The sequence below is a fragment of the Copadichromis virginalis genome, linkage group LG15 (assembly GCF_057382275.1).
Source record: "Copadichromis virginalis isolate Kocher_CV1m ecotype Utaka linkage group LG15, C_Virginalis_male_GT1.1, whole genome shotgun sequence".
Classification (NCBI taxonomy): Eukaryota; Metazoa; Chordata; class Actinopteri; order Cichliformes; family Cichlidae; genus Copadichromis; species Copadichromis virginalis.
Genome location: NC_140632.1, coordinates 24,273,950 through 24,289,420, shown reverse-complemented (window position 1 = coordinate 24,289,420; position 15,471 = coordinate 24,273,950). Strand labels below are relative to the sequence as shown.

Sequence of the window (15,471 nt, the reverse complement as noted above, 5' to 3'; positions counted from 1 at the left end):
ATTTAAATGAGCTGAATTATCATGAGATATCTTAAAAAATGTGTTCATCTAATGCATAGGTTCACTGATCTCTCTTGAAAAAGAGATGAGACATTATTAAAAACGCACCCACAGCCACAGCCTGAATCGGTCTGTGAGGTAAAGTATCTGCAGAGACAAACACATGGCTGGAGCTACACCATGAAAATGTGCAAAACTTCAGCCAAGAAGATCTGAGATGATCTCAACCACAAGACAAGGTTAGTTATTATTATGTTACTCACTATGAAAAGTAATTATCCTAGTCTGCTATCTTAGTTAAGTCCACAGTTAAACTGTGCGTGTCGGGGTCATCATGGCCATCATAGTTTACACGCTGAGGTTTTGAAAGTGTAGCTTAAAGGTGTGCTACACATGAACAATGCTGACAAAAAGCTGCAAAAGCGCAGAATGACAACTGAATAGCATTCTGGACTCACGCCTATGAAAACAAAAGAAGTAATAAAGCACTTCAGTGTGTCGAAATGATGAAGCCTCAGCCAATGCACTAGACACTTAGATCTGAATAAACAGTGTTATCGGATGGTTTACGTGTCATCTTTTAACAAGCACATACACACATGCAGTTTGTTCTGGAAAAAGCTTGAAAATCTGATGTCGCTGCCAATAGAAACTCTGTATTCAGACATGGAAAGAACTTCTTCTGCTGCAGTCTTTGTCCCGACTCATTTGAGCACAGACATTTTATAGACATGGCCAGGCTGGTCGCATCATCACCCACTTACCTGCTGGAAGTCTGTCTCCCCCCTTTTAACCCAGCCAACACGGTAAAGGGACACGTCGGGGCCTCCGTGTTCCCATGTGACTCTGAACGAGGAGTGGGTCACCTCAGAGAACCGCAGGTTCTTGGGCGCAGGAACAACATCTGTAAACATGGACCGAAATGAGACAGAGGATGTCTTAGTGATGATGCAACAGCATGTGAAGAGTCCCTTTTTTATATTATTACATAAAGTTAAAGATATAAAAACACTTAATATTACATTATAAATATAACCCTACACATCATCTAAAGACTTTTTAGTGTAGACCAACCTTCATGTGATTGCCACTTTCCTAAATCAAACCCTGATTTTGTTTCACTTCATTTGTTCAAACGAAAAACTTAACCGAGTCTGGTTTTTTGTAGAGGTGGAGGATGCTCTGTTAGGATTGTTCCTGCTTTTGCTATAACCAGAATTCTGCACTCATCAAAGAATGAGTGCAGAATGACCAAAAAATATAAAATGTAGATTCATACCTGTGATGGCGCTGCCGAGCATCGGGGTCGCAGGACCGTCGTCATAGATCGGGGTGACAGCTAGATCATATTCTGTCTGGGAAATGAGGCTGGACAGCACCAGGGTGGTAATGTCGCCATTAACTTCGATCTGTCAAAGGCAAAATTTAATTATTAGTGACTCTTTTTTAAAAAAAAATCACTCAGAGGTTGGACAGCTACATTTAGACCCACAGTCCTGAAATACCCACAGACTTTGCAGTAAATAAAACGTGGGGGCATTTGTAGCTCAAAAGATAGAGAGAGCTGTCTACAAACTGGAAACTCAATGCTTTGATCACCAGTTCCTACACCCTGCATGCCAAACTGTCCTGATGCCTGATGGGTTATAAAAACAAACCCTAAAGCCACTGAATAAAATACCACATGAACTGATGAATGTGACCACAGTTTAATTTCTAATGCAAAACTAAAAAACTAACACAGTTCTCTTTGCCGATTAGCTGGAACATTCATTCCTGCCACAGACCGACGCCTTTAACAGAGCTGTAAGCAGTTTTAAACTATCAGTTTAAGAGAAGAGCTTTATGGAACAGGTGAAAGGTGAACATGGTTAATATATAACAATTTTAATTTCATTTTAATTTCTCTGTCTGTATGTGATGCAAGCAAATGACTGAATAACTAAGCAAAGTTAAAATTAGAAACAGACACTGCAGTTCCTCTGAAGGCCACTTGAGGCTGGCTCCAAAACAGTGTCAGTCTCCATAGACTCTAGTGGTAAAATGTGCAATATTATATACACATCTACAGCCTGAGACAAAAACATTTTTGATCTCTCTAAGGAGGGAGATTTGTTATATTTCACATCTTCTAAATGGACGTCATGGCTTGGGTCACTGTTTGGTGAACTTTAAATGTCATAATCCTCCCCAGATAGATAAAAAAAATTACTAAATGAGACTTTTATTTGATTATATGTGGCCTTGAGTTAACAGCAGCGCCGTCGGATTTATTGTGTGATGTAGTTGAGAGGTTTTTGAAAGTAGGCTTTGAGTTTATGAGTCAGATTCAAATATTTACCAACTGAGATGAAAGCAAAGAACGTAAAAGACGTGCACTTGTAGGGTCAGAGAATAGTAGGTCATCAAATAAATCAGCGAAAAGCTTTGACATATTAAAGCGCAGAGACAGTCTCCACAGTCGGATTTTTCATTTCAGCAGAGAGTTAAGTTAACTCGGGCATACATCCAGATGTGTGGGCTTCCTCTATAGAGACAAGAAGCCTTCAGCACTAATCCTTAAGAGGAGTCGAGCTGTTTCGCGTCATCTATCAGAATCTTCTGGAAATGTCAGGTATCCACGGACGGCACCGTCAGCTGCCGAGTCATCCCAGACTGTTTGTCCTCTGCTGACATCCAAGTGAGAAGTTATGAGGACAGAGTGGAGCTGGGATGATGGAGTCAGGCTGGGCTGGCTGCAGCAGTCAGCGTGCTTCTGCCAGCAGACTGCGTTTCTCATAAGCACCAGGCCAACAAAGAGGAGCTGCAAGGTCGGCCGTAACTCATCACTTTCCCAGAACGAAGATATCTCTGCTGAGTAAAACTTCACCTATATGAGGCTCTCTGTGAGGCTTTATTGTTCAACACCAACCCTCAATGACCTTACAAACAATACAAGCACTTTCAAACAGACGCAACTTTTTATTCGATGAGGGAGTGACAGCTGATACGTGCCAATGGAAAAAGATCACAGCTGCACTTACTGAGCCTGATTTAGAAAAGTTGGACGTCACGCTTCTCCTCACACATAAAGTCCTGATCGATCAGGCTCCGTCGTGTGTTAAAGACCTCTTAGTATCATTTTATCCCTGCAGACCACTTCACTTTCAGACTGCAGGCATATTTGTAGTTGCAGAGTTTCTGAAAGCCGAACAGGAGGCAGAGGCCTCAGCTTTCTGTGGAACCATCTCCCCGCATCATTTCGGGAGACAGACGGCCTCTGTACTATTACAATTAGGCTTTAAACTTCTAGTTAGGGCTGACTCAGGTGACCTTGAACCGTACCTTCTTCATGTTGCTATAGCAGGGGTGTCAAACTCAAATACACAGTGGGCCAAAATTCAAAACTGGAACAAAGTCGCGGGCTAACATTAATATTTATTGAAATATATTTATTCCTCCAGATATAAGAATGAATCTTTTCTTATGGACTCAAACACGTTTTGCTGAAAAACTGAATATGGAACACGCAAAGCTTAATACTAAACAATATATATATTAGCTGTATAATACCAGTAGGCCAGCTCTAATAGTAATTTGGTATGGCTTCGCGGGCCAAATGTAATTAGGCTGCGGGCAAAATTTGGCCCGCGGGCCAGAGTTTGACACCTATGTGCTATAGGCTCCAGCTGCCGATAGACTTCCCATGATGCACTGAGCATTTCTCCTCCTCTCCTCTTTAAGTTTGTGTGTTGATGCTGATTCTACTGGGATTCTTCTTCCTGTTAAAAAGGGAGTTTTTCCTCCCCACTGTTTGCAAGTGCTTATTTTCTTAATGTTGTAAGGTCTTCACCTTATAATATAGAAGGCCTTTGAGAGCACTTTTATTGTGAAGTATGACTATATGAATAGAATGGAAACATATTGAATTAAAATAAAGACGTCCAATTTAATGCACTCTGGAAACAGACAGACATCAGTTACAGCCACTAGGTGCCCTCTCACAGTCCCTTTATCATCCATTCTGATCAGTGACTTGGAGATTGTGTAGGAGAACTGTGCGGTGCAAAAAAGTGCATAAACTCTATTGTTGGAATCAACATTCTGGTTACATTTGGTTACATTTTATTTTAAATTAAATCCTGATCTTTTCCTGAGCTTAACCAGGTAGTTTTCATGCCTTAACACAACTAAAACAGGGACATGGGGTTAAAGCCTACTTCCCCTCAACCTCCTTAAGCTGATTTTTGCTTCTTCTTTCAAACGAAAAACTCATTATTTCCTTCAATGAACAAACAATCAGCACTGAATAAGGTGACGACTTAGGAGGCCACATACTGGTGCTTTCTATGGGACGGACATGAATGGGAGGCATGCTGGTTCTCATTTTATCACTGATTAATCTACAAATTAATATTCAAATCAATAAACTGAATTAATAGTTTTGTCCAAAATCTAAGCCTGTTCAGTTTATAATAAGTTGAAGCAGTGAAAAGCAGCAAATCCTGACATTACAGAGCTGAAACCTGAATATCTAATGTATGTGCCTAGAAATGACTGTGACTAATCAATTATTTTGCGCTTTCAAACCTAGAAAGTGTAATAAACCACGACCATGAAATATATTGATCATAACTCCGCCCATAATTAAACAACTGCTGCATTAGCACTCCCTCTGAGGTTTTTCATGTATTTGTCATGTAACCCTGCAGTGGAGCTAGCACACCATCATAAAGCCACAGCTGTACCTCTTTCACTTCTCCTTCCTCAGGTTTGTAGGTGATGATGTATTTGCGGACGGGTCCAGGAGCAGCATCCCAGTTGAGCCTCATGGTGCTGTGAGTAACGTCGCTGATTCTCAGTTGTCCGGCAGCCGGCCTGGGCACTGCGGGAAGACAGGGCAAAGGAAACGTTAACCACCCTGAGTGAAGCTCAACAACATCTCCTCACTCTCAGCATTGTTGTGAAGACATTCAAAGACACTGCCGGCTGACGCTGTGAGGCCAAAACTGAAGAGCTGAAAAACAGACAGCAGCTTATTTTTTCTTTTTTCTTTTTTTAAAGAAAGCGGTCCTGCTTTGGTTTGTAGTGCATCTGTTTTCTATCGATAAGTTCTCAATCCAAAATTTCGGAGACGAGATCCAGCTCTTATAAAACAACAGCTGACATGAAATAAAACTCCGAAACCCCTTACCTTTCCTAAAAACCATTTCTGAGAAAAAAATGATCCAGGATGGAAGTTCTGATTTCAAGTAAACACTTTAGAAAAGTGGGGGGAGGGATTTTAAATATTTGAATTCTTTCTGAGACGGAGCGGGTCTGCGGACAGCTTTAACATAGTTGAGCTCTTTGAGGTTTGTAAGAACATGACCAGTGTACGATATGAGTTGGCTACTAAACCACTGTAGTTTACTAACCTTTCTTGTTTTATTTGTGTGGTGCTTTGCACTAACTAGTAGATATCTACTTCTATTTCTTTGTTGCTCCTGTAAAGTTTATAGATATAGTTTGCTTGTCACAGTCTGGCGAGGGCAGACTGTATGAATTGAAAAAGGACCCAAAACGCAGACGCCAAGGAACAGGGAACAGAACTTGAAATGTTAACAAAAGGCGAGCCGTTTAATAAGGCTAGTAGAAGAGGTACAAACAAAGGGCAAGGCAAACTGAAGCAAAATTAACACAAACCTAAACTGGGGAATCTAAACAAGCAATAAGAAAAACCTAGGCAAGAAACTTGGAAGCATGGCATGGGAAACATGGCGTGGACAACAGACGACCTGACAATCACACACTGAAAACAGAGGACTTAAATACACAGGAGGTGATTAGGGGAAGTGGGAACACATGGAGGAACAGCTGAGGGTAATAAAGCAGGACGAGGCAAGGGAAGCAAAACTAGAAACACTCACATGAGACATGGACCTTCAAAGTAAAACAGGAAACACACTGACTGAATTCTAAACATGCAAACTTAACAGCAACTGGGGAGACAGAATATAGGAACCTGAAATATGGTACAAAACCATCACAGTGGACATAACATGGAACACAGGGAAGCCATATGACGAAGCCAAAGAGCAAAACCTAAGATAACCATAACTGAGATCTAGGGAAACACGAAACAGTACCACAAAGGACTCAAAACATAATCCATAATATAAAAACACGAGATCTCTCCAAAATGAAACAGGAACATGAGAGGCAGACATAACAACATAAGACAACAGACATGAAACACACGAAGGGCAAGGGAGATTTAACATAGTTGGAACACGAGGGGGAAATAATAAGAACTAGAAACACTTAGGCATGATAACAAATAAACTTAGGAAACCTGATAAGCTTAAACATACACTATGAACATCAAAAGAACTGAAACTCAAAACACTGGGTCATAAGACCCAGGACCGTGACATTGCTAAGAAATCTAGAAAGCTAAATATGGACATTTGCGGCTCCAAAAAATCAAGATGATGATGGATATAAAGGTAAATTGGAGGATGATGAACTAATCACCAGCACATTGGTTCAGCGGTTAGCACTGACTCACAGACAGACGGCTCACGGTCCGACTGTTTTATGCTTTTGGATCACTGAAAAGAACTGAAGCAGCTTCTAAAGACCTGATTCTTCCTTCAGCTAAAATACTGCTACTGGACAGTTTTTAATGAGTTTCTAATAGCATTTTTCCTTCTATCGTGACTACTTGACACCCAGGCTGATAGCTACACTCCATCTACCTTCACCTGTCCAGTGTTTGGCTTGCTGGTGGAGTTTTAATCCACCGACATTACAGGAGCTCTGATCCTATTAAATATCCTCAGAGATCACATTTTAAACAGTTAAAATCAGTTTAATGTTACATACAGGTGACTCCCGTGCCCTCCAGAGGCTCGCTGGTGGCTTCTCCGTACACAGCGTAAATTCTGATGTTGTACGCTGTGTTTGGTATCAGCTGCTCCAACTGGGTACTGGTTACATCTCCAACACGTAGCTGCACAGGGACAGAGGTGAAGGAAAGTGACCGTCGGAACTAGCATACATTGAAACTGGAAGAACGGCTGAACTCGGTGTGCACAGACAAAAGAGTCGTCAAAATATTTTTTAGCATAAATAAAAACAATCAATAAGTAGCTAATAGTCCTAATGATAGTAACTTTAACAATGGCCCAGGTAACAAGTATAATACATGGATATAACAGGGGTTTTGTCTCTTACACTTCGGGGTCACCATTGGGGTCTTTGAACGTAAGCCGATAACCTCACTGATTATTCATTAAACCTTTCAATATGCATCTTCTTCTTTTAAATCACACATTAAACACAAAAAAGCAAGAAATTTTTGAGAAATTTGATATAAAAGGGTCTTCACGAAATTGTATGTCAAATAACATGTGCTGCAAAGTAAGTTAATGCTCCCCTCTACTTCACAGTTGCCGCCTGATTTCCAGTAAAGACCACCTCACTGTACATTTAATCATCCTTTAAATTTTCCTCAGCTGTATAATCGCAAATGTAGGTTAACACCAAAGAGGCATTCAGTCCCATCTGTTCTGTTTATGTCATCTCGATGACTTCAGGCCATGAGCTAATCCTTGCCATTACCCAGTGTGTCTGAGGGCTCTGCTCTTCGTAGGCCTGGCCTGAGCCGGGCTGCAGAGGTCTACTTCCTCATTGTATCCACATCTGAAAGTAGTAAGGTGATGCAAGCAGAAGCCGGCTAATATCAAATAAATGTGGAAAACCTCAACACGCAAATAAAGAGATGTGTCAGATTTGTGTCGATCTACGTGCGAGTGTCCCTGTGTTGTGGTGAATTTGTGACATTGTGGGAACATTATTAAGTTTACTTACTCACATTGTTGGGACTGGGATCATAAATACAGTTTGCAGACCCAAACCATTGTCAGGGATAAAGTACTGTAACCTCGGTGTTCGTGTACCTCACTCTCCAGCTGAGGCTCGGAGGCATTGATGGAATTGTACAGCAGCATGTAGCCGGTGGCGCCGACTACTCCGTCCCAGCTGACCCTCATGGAGACTGAGGTCTCATCATACACGTTCATGTTCTTCACTGTGTACAGCGGCACTGAGGGGACAAAAACAGTCAGTTTAACACACGGCACAGCCATGGTCTTCTTTGGCTTTGCTAAACAGTAACAGAGGGGACAAATCTCTGTGTTTGTTGGTTCAGGCACAGAAATTAATTCCGTTTTTCAGATTTTCTGGATTAACGCTCCTTGATCTTTTAGTTATAATATGCAGAGGTGGTTTTGGTACAATAACAGGATAATGACCCCAACAGACCCAAAATGTCCCAAAGTGATCTTAAAGCTTCGGGCTTTTGATGGCTTCTGTTTTTTCAGGATATTTTTCAGGACTTATTCGTTACTTTTTGTTGGATGTCACATAAAAAAGCTAACCAACACGCTTCATGGAAACACAGAGATATAGAAGATAAAACCAGGTTAACACAGAAAGGTATTTGCTGAAGAAATCTGGCTTCTTGGACACACAGATGTCAAAATAGTTAAAAATTTTGAATGTGCTTTTATTTGATAAAAGATGAATAAATACAGAAGAGAAGTTTTTTTAAAAAAAAATAATAATAAAAAAACAGTGTGCTCCTAAATCCTGATCTTAAATAGTGCATAGTTAGAATTAATAAAGTCCATGAAACTGCAGTTCCTCTAATGGCCACTTGAGGCTCTGAAAGCCATGTTAAAAAGTCCAACTTTACTGCAGAACTAAACATGTTTACAGCCTCGGCTTTAGTCTCTATGGATATTTTCCCTGCATAACAACTGTATGGCGGGTGAACTCATCCATCTGGAAACTTGATTAGGAGCACGGCGACTTGAAATTACAGGTATCCTGATACATTACAGGCAGCTCTAGCTGATTACTGTCTGCTAGGCTCGTAGACAGTATAAAGGTGGATTTTCCCATGGAAGATCTGCACTGGCTTCACATTTCAGACCGAGAAGCTATATTCATTATTCAGGTCTATGGTTTGGCCTCACCTCTGCTGAACTGGACTTCTGATGTGTTTGTGCCTTTTGGAGCATTATTCTTGGAATTATCTGATAATATGGCTCGCTTTGTGGTACACACTGTTCAAGAAGTTTGGGCTTCAGTCTTGACGAGTGAATATTTTATCAGGCTACTTAACACTGACCAGCAGGGATCTGTGCACCCGCACAGTTTATGGACGCAGCTTTCTAACCAAACTAACTACCTTTAGCTGAAGACTTAGCACCCAAGCCTCTCATCAAAATAAGGTTACTTTTAGGACCAAGAAACAAAAATGCTAACAGGCTTCAAACCAATGGGAGAAGCTGGCTATATACGTCTTTTATTTACAGTCTATGGTAATCGCATTAAAACCCAACCTAATTTTTTTGTATTGGAAAGCGAGAAGAAAGGAGGATGAGTATTTCACACTTTTGCTTTGAAACTGGATGTAACCTTTTAAACACCCACAAATGTGTGAATTTTGGCTTTTTAAGAGTGTGGCTTTGCAAAAAAAATCCCACCTCCTTACTGTTTTAGCACTATGTGACATCATGATATATGTCACCCCCACCCAAACCCACAGACCCCAGACCTTTATAGACACTGTTTTAAGAAGGACATTATGACCTAATCGAGTGTTAGTTTAAAAATTACAGTAAACAAAGCCACAGTGATCTGACAGCTGCTGGCCACCATAAAACCGACAGCAACACAAGAGCCAGTTATTGTTTTATGACAGTGAGAAGCCGCTTGTTGTAAAAATCAATCACACATTTTAGCACAAATAAAGGGAACTTTAAAGGACAAATGAGCAAATAAAATCACTTAGAGCTGTGCACTAAACACGTTGTTAAACTCTATGAGTTTATCTAAGATACATGCAACGACCGCAGACCTGATTAATTTTAACAGTTGCCCCATTTTTCCTACTCCGACTAACATCCGCTCTCAGGATTGCATCATGGGACTGTGTTAAACATATTTCCACCTCAGATCAGATGCTAAATATATGTAGTATAAACACAGATGCTGGACCAGATATGAAGGCGGGCAGATGACTTCCATGGATGTGTGTGAAACAGGATAATGAGCGGAGAAATCAAGCTGTTTATCTCACAAACCATATGGAAGAAATAGAACGCTTTCCCACAAATGTGAAGCACCACAATGCGATGATACTATCGGCCTTCAAACCTCTTCTTTAATCATGTCTTTGAACTAAGAGGTTTTAAAAAAATCAACAAGAATAAAAACTCAGCTCTTCTCTCAATCGGCAAGAGCCGTTTTTGAATTTTGGAGAGTGGAGAAACAATCCTGCTTAAGCCTCTGAGGTTTAAGATAGGCTATGAAGCTCCCAGCACACAGTTTTAGTGCTGATGTTAATGCCAGAGGCAATGTCTCTCAGAAAGGTTTGTAAAGGCAGACAGTGCTTGATTTTATACACCTGTGGCAATGGGACTGAAAGCACCTGAAATCAAAGAATAAGCTTTGTTTCTCAGTACTTTTGCCCTTATAGTGTAGCATAGTTAGATTTAGGGCAGGGATCATCACCAATGATGACCATCATGAGATCATCATTAATGACTTAGAGCAGGGGAATCAAACATAAGGTCCAGGGGCCAGTTGAGACTTCTATCTGGAGTCTAATATTGGACTTTTGTGGATCCGAACAGGCTTTTTGCTGTCTCTGCCCCTCTTCAACTGTCCAACCACTCCAACACCCGTGAAACATAACAGCAGTGCACACATTACGTCCGGCACAGAACAAGAAGGTACAGAGGTGAAGAGGAAATACTCACATGTGGTCTCAGTGCCCTTCAGAGGCTCGCTGTTCACCTCGCCAACCACAGAGTAAACATTGACAATGTATTCGGTCCGATGCGACAGTTTCTGCAGCACTAAGGTGTTCACGGATCCGTCGACCAGCACCTGAAATGATAAAGGACTGGTTATCATTCCATAGCTGGTAAATTTCACCTCAGAAAGTAAAAAAAAAACAGAGTGCCTGGGATCAAAAACCAAAGAAGCCTCTCTTCGTGATGTCTGTGAAGGTTCTCAGTCATCCAGGTCATCGTAGTCAAAGGAGCTTACAAAGAAAAGCGTCTGGACTTCTTTAAGTTGCTTGAAGACGTTTCACCTCTCACCTCTCTTCGTGATGTCATTAAAACTTTTATCTGTCTTTTCACCGTTGGATAATTGTAGTCTGTTGAGCCTGAATCTATTGTGCTGGTGGGAAAGTCCTCGTGCGGGATGTTCAACTTGGCTTTGAAATAGCGTCACATTCCTGCACTATTCTGCTGGAAAATCAAACCCAGCCGAGAAATAACAAACAAACACAAAGAGTCTGCAGCTTCTCAGGCTGGTGGGCTCTTCAGTTTGGTAATCTGGAAAATATCTCCCTCTTATCAAGTTATTTGTGTCTGTGATTCATTAAGCTCAACCTGTTTCCAATGGATCTCGACCACAGTTTTTCTTGACTCCACTGGTGTGACCTTACCTTAATCTTTATTGAATCAGACACTCAAGATTATCAAAATAGGATGGGAAACAAGCTGATACATTCTCTTTATTTATTTATTTTTTAGCACAAACTTTAGATTTAATTTACTGGAAGCAACCATAAAGATATATTTGTTTGCAATGTGGAGCCAGGATTATACTTGCTTGCAGAGCAGTGAACCCTTGCTCTGGTAAAGCCACTGTGATCTGTAAAGCCACTGTAATGTGCCTATAATACTTATAAGATCTCTCAGTATGATCATCTGCTTTGTAACAGATGAACATACTTCAATACATTAAAATAAAAAAAGGTTTGTTTTGCAATAGTTTTTCTGGTCCAGCCCACCTGAGTTTACATTGGGATACATGCAGCACATTAAATAAAGGGAGTTTCAGCTGATATGAACACTCACGTCACATACCATGCTATTGTGGGTTAAAACTAGCTGATAATGACCAATAATATACACACACACACACACACCATACGAGCAACTCCAAACACAGGGGTAATCTTCTTAATCGTGTATTATTTTTCCTGACACAGAGATCAGATTGAACAGGACCCAAGAGTAAAAGTTTAGACATTTAATATTTGTGCTGGGTTTTCATGAATGTACGTGTTTGTTTTTCTTGTGTCCTGCTTCCTTCTGAGCTGTCACAGTATCAGTCATTCGCTTATCATAATCCAAGGACTTTATGTTCACAATATTGGAAATTTGAGTTATAATAATAATAATTTTAGAGTCAACTTTACTTTGTTTATTGTGTACTTCTTTTCTTCTTTCTGGCAAATGATGACACTCTAAATATGAGACTCTGTAACCAAACCTTTAAAAAAATAACAATTACATAGTTTTGTTATAATGATATCAATCCTAGCATCAGGTTTTCAGAGACAAATCCCACTCATCGATTTTTAGTGTCTTTGCCTAAAACAGCAGCTGCACGGGTTGATCGTACATTTTTAAGACTTAAAATTAAGCCAAGAACACACTTCACTCACCGCACAGCCCCTTCTTTGTCTATTAATTTAACACATTTCTATTTTTCCTTTTGAATATACACAGTTATATACGAGTTCCACCTCGTGGCAGCACGCTATGGCCTCTGTGCTGACCCTCCTTGTAACGGGCTGAAGTGGGTGTAAATCCCAGCAGATAAGGTCTGCACTAATACCCAACGCTGTTCAAGCAGTCCAATGTAAACATGTTAATGAAAAGTGGCTGCAGGGGAGGCATCCTGGCTCAGTGTGAATCTATAACATTAAACCAAATAGATGGAGTGAAATCATCGCAGGCTCTGCCTGACCAGAGCCAGTAAAGGGTCCAGTAACGTGTTGTTAAAGACACAACTGACAACAGATCACGTCTAAACTCAGCGTAGGTTCAGTAAACCAGCCAGGATCCACATTTCAGATCCTGGGGGCCACCTAAAGTGCAGTTTTGAATAAAAGCCAGACCTGGGTGTTTGGAAACTCACCCGAGAGTCTGTTTTTGTGTGAGGGAGGGCGGGAGGGAATTTAGCGTTAATTAGTCTGTTTTTGTGCAACAGTCATTATCTGAAATTTACAGGAAGCTGTGGTTTTGGTTTCCTATAAACAAACAAAAGAATTATCTAATTAGCTAATAGGAGCCAAAGGGAATTCATAAGAAAACAAGTTGCTGTTTGATATTCAGAGAATGATCCAACAGCTGGCAAACATAAAGTTTACCGTCACAGGAAGCAGACTGAGCGGATTCTTCTAAGTCCTGTAAAATACTCCAATTATCTGAAGGTCTTTTGACCATTTAGAGATGGAACAATAGAATGGATACCAGACAACAATGACATAACCGACTTTATACCGAAACCAGGTGGAGGATGCGAAGAGGAAAGAATAGGGTACTGCCTCTCTCCTCATTTATCCTCATCATACCTTCAAACAGTGTGTTATGTTCGAGATTGCTTTAGATCATTTTCTTGGAGCGTATCTTTTGACTTTAATTTCCTGTTTCCTCATCTCTATCTCCTTACTTTAGTTTTTTTTTATGTCAATTAAATTTTATTGTGACTGGTATCTGACGAGTTAAACCTTGTTGCCTGGTTTTAGAGAGGGTGAGCTTCATCTCACCTCCTCGGTGGGTCCCCCGGCCGCCATCACGTAAGTGACGCGGAATTGGTCCACGGGACCGTCAGGTGGAGTCCAGGTAGCGCGGAAAGAGCTCTGCGTCACCTCCGAGGTCACCAGGTTGGTGGGCGCTGCCACTGACTCATCATCTGAAAAGAAACAAACGGCACAGATATTGGGATCCACAAATCTGCCCTCGCTCCTCTGACAGTAAAGCTCCTGGCCGGCTGCTTCATTTAAAAACTGGTTTTCTCCGGCTCAGCTGTAAATTGTTTCCTCTTAAAATTGATTTACACACATAAAGTACGTCCACTACGAAAGTTTCCATCAGATGCTTGGATGTGTCGCAACGTCCTTTGAAGGTCTGAAATAATTGAGACTGTCAGGCAGAGCTGAGTCAAATATATCTACAAATTTATCATTTTTGCTTTTATCTTTCAGCCAAGTCTGGATAATGTTGATCTGTAGATAATAAAACACTCAAAGTAATCTCTACTCTCTACTTGTCAGCAGCCATTAGTTTCATCTCTCAAGCTGTACCAATGAAGAGGATGTCTTTGATTTAGACTAAAAGTTTTTGTCAGCAGATTTCACAGGCTCAGGTTCTTATAAAACCTGCTGAAAGCCTGCGGGAAAATAAACACCAATGTCTGATTGTCCATGTTAAAAACTGTTTGTTTTTTTAAACTGTGATGTTTCCACCACCACAGTAATTTTAAAGAATAGTTTGTACAAAGAGCTGTGAGCTGCTATTTACTTGTGAAAATGTACAGAGCTTTAAATCTTTAGCTAAAGCGTACCATATCGCCATGTTCTGCGGCATTTTCATGAGCAGGAATAAGAAGTTTATGATGAAATTGTGATATTTAAATCACACTGCTTTGGACTTTCTGCTTCATTTGTTTTAAATTCTGCCAATGCATACTGTATGTGTTTGCCTTGTCATACCAAGCCGCATTTCCACTAGTGTCCACTTGAGGCAGACTCAGACTGAGAGTCAGTCCCTATAGACTGCCATGATAAAATGTCCAACTTTACAGCAGAAATAAAGAGATTCACAGACCAATACAAAAAACACCCCAGCTTTGGCCTGTGGATGTTTTCCCCTTTCGTAACACCTGTACAGGTGGTGAACAGAATAGAAAAGCCTTATATTGTCATTGTACGTGTACAATGAAACTTTGGGATAAGTTGATAACGAATGTTTGGATAAGTCACCCCTTTGGATTTTGTTAAGGCTTAAAGTTAAGGATGTGGCCATTATGGCTAATAGGATGGTGCAGACACAAGCGGTCGTAGCTGCTAGCCCTGCTCGGCTTCACCTACGCTAATTCAAATCACTGAAGTAGACCTCTAGAACAGCTTTGTGCTGCTGGCACTTCTTGGAGCATTTTAATGGAACTATCTGCTGTGTGGTTAATTACACAAACAGACTGTCCCAGAAGTCTGTACTTCAGTTTTGGTGAGTTTGTTGCTCATAGCAATACTTAGTTTATGTTTAGGTCCATGGATGCACCTCGATAACATTAAATAATTAAGATGACCTGATTACTCACATATTTTATCTTTTAGTTAGCGCTCATTAGCAGGTATCTGTGCCAGTGTTCTGAGCATGTGACATCTTCCCTACCTGAGCCCTTAACGCTGTTGCACAGGTTTTCAGAGAGTTCGTCAACAATGTCCAGCAGGAACTTGAAGTCGTTGACGTTGTACATGTGAATGTCATCTGGGTCAGAGGCGATGGACCTCAGCTCATTCTCATCAGCATTTTTTACACCTGTGAGAAAAATAAACCATGAGTTTGATGAAGGAAGATGACTAAAGTGGCTGCTGGTTGATCATTTTCAGCCCATTCTAGTAAAGTCAGG

The 15,471-nt window shown here is 40.7% G+C and overlaps 1 protein-coding gene across 1 annotated transcript in view; it reads right to left on the bottom strand.

Moving 5' to 3' along the window:
• col12a1b (collagen, type XII, alpha 1b) overlaps positions 1–15,471 on the bottom strand; it is a 152,607-nt gene that overhangs the window by 90,193 nt on the left and 46,943 nt on the right. The window contains exons 19-26 of the mRNA XM_085432637.1: positions 15,234–15,380; positions 13,607–13,752; positions 10,794–10,923; positions 7,923–8,068; positions 6,847–6,973; positions 4,728–4,864; positions 1,280–1,409; positions 765–904 (exon numbers count right to left, since the gene is read on the bottom strand). Coding sequence (XP_085288763.1) covers positions 765–904; positions 1,280–1,409; positions 4,728–4,864; positions 6,847–6,973; positions 7,923–8,068; positions 10,794–10,923; positions 13,607–13,752; positions 15,234–15,380 — 1,103 coding nt within the window. The remainder of the gene's footprint in view (positions 1–764; positions 905–1,279; positions 1,410–4,727; positions 4,865–6,846; positions 6,974–7,922; positions 8,069–10,793; positions 10,924–13,606; positions 13,753–15,233; positions 15,381–15,471) is intronic.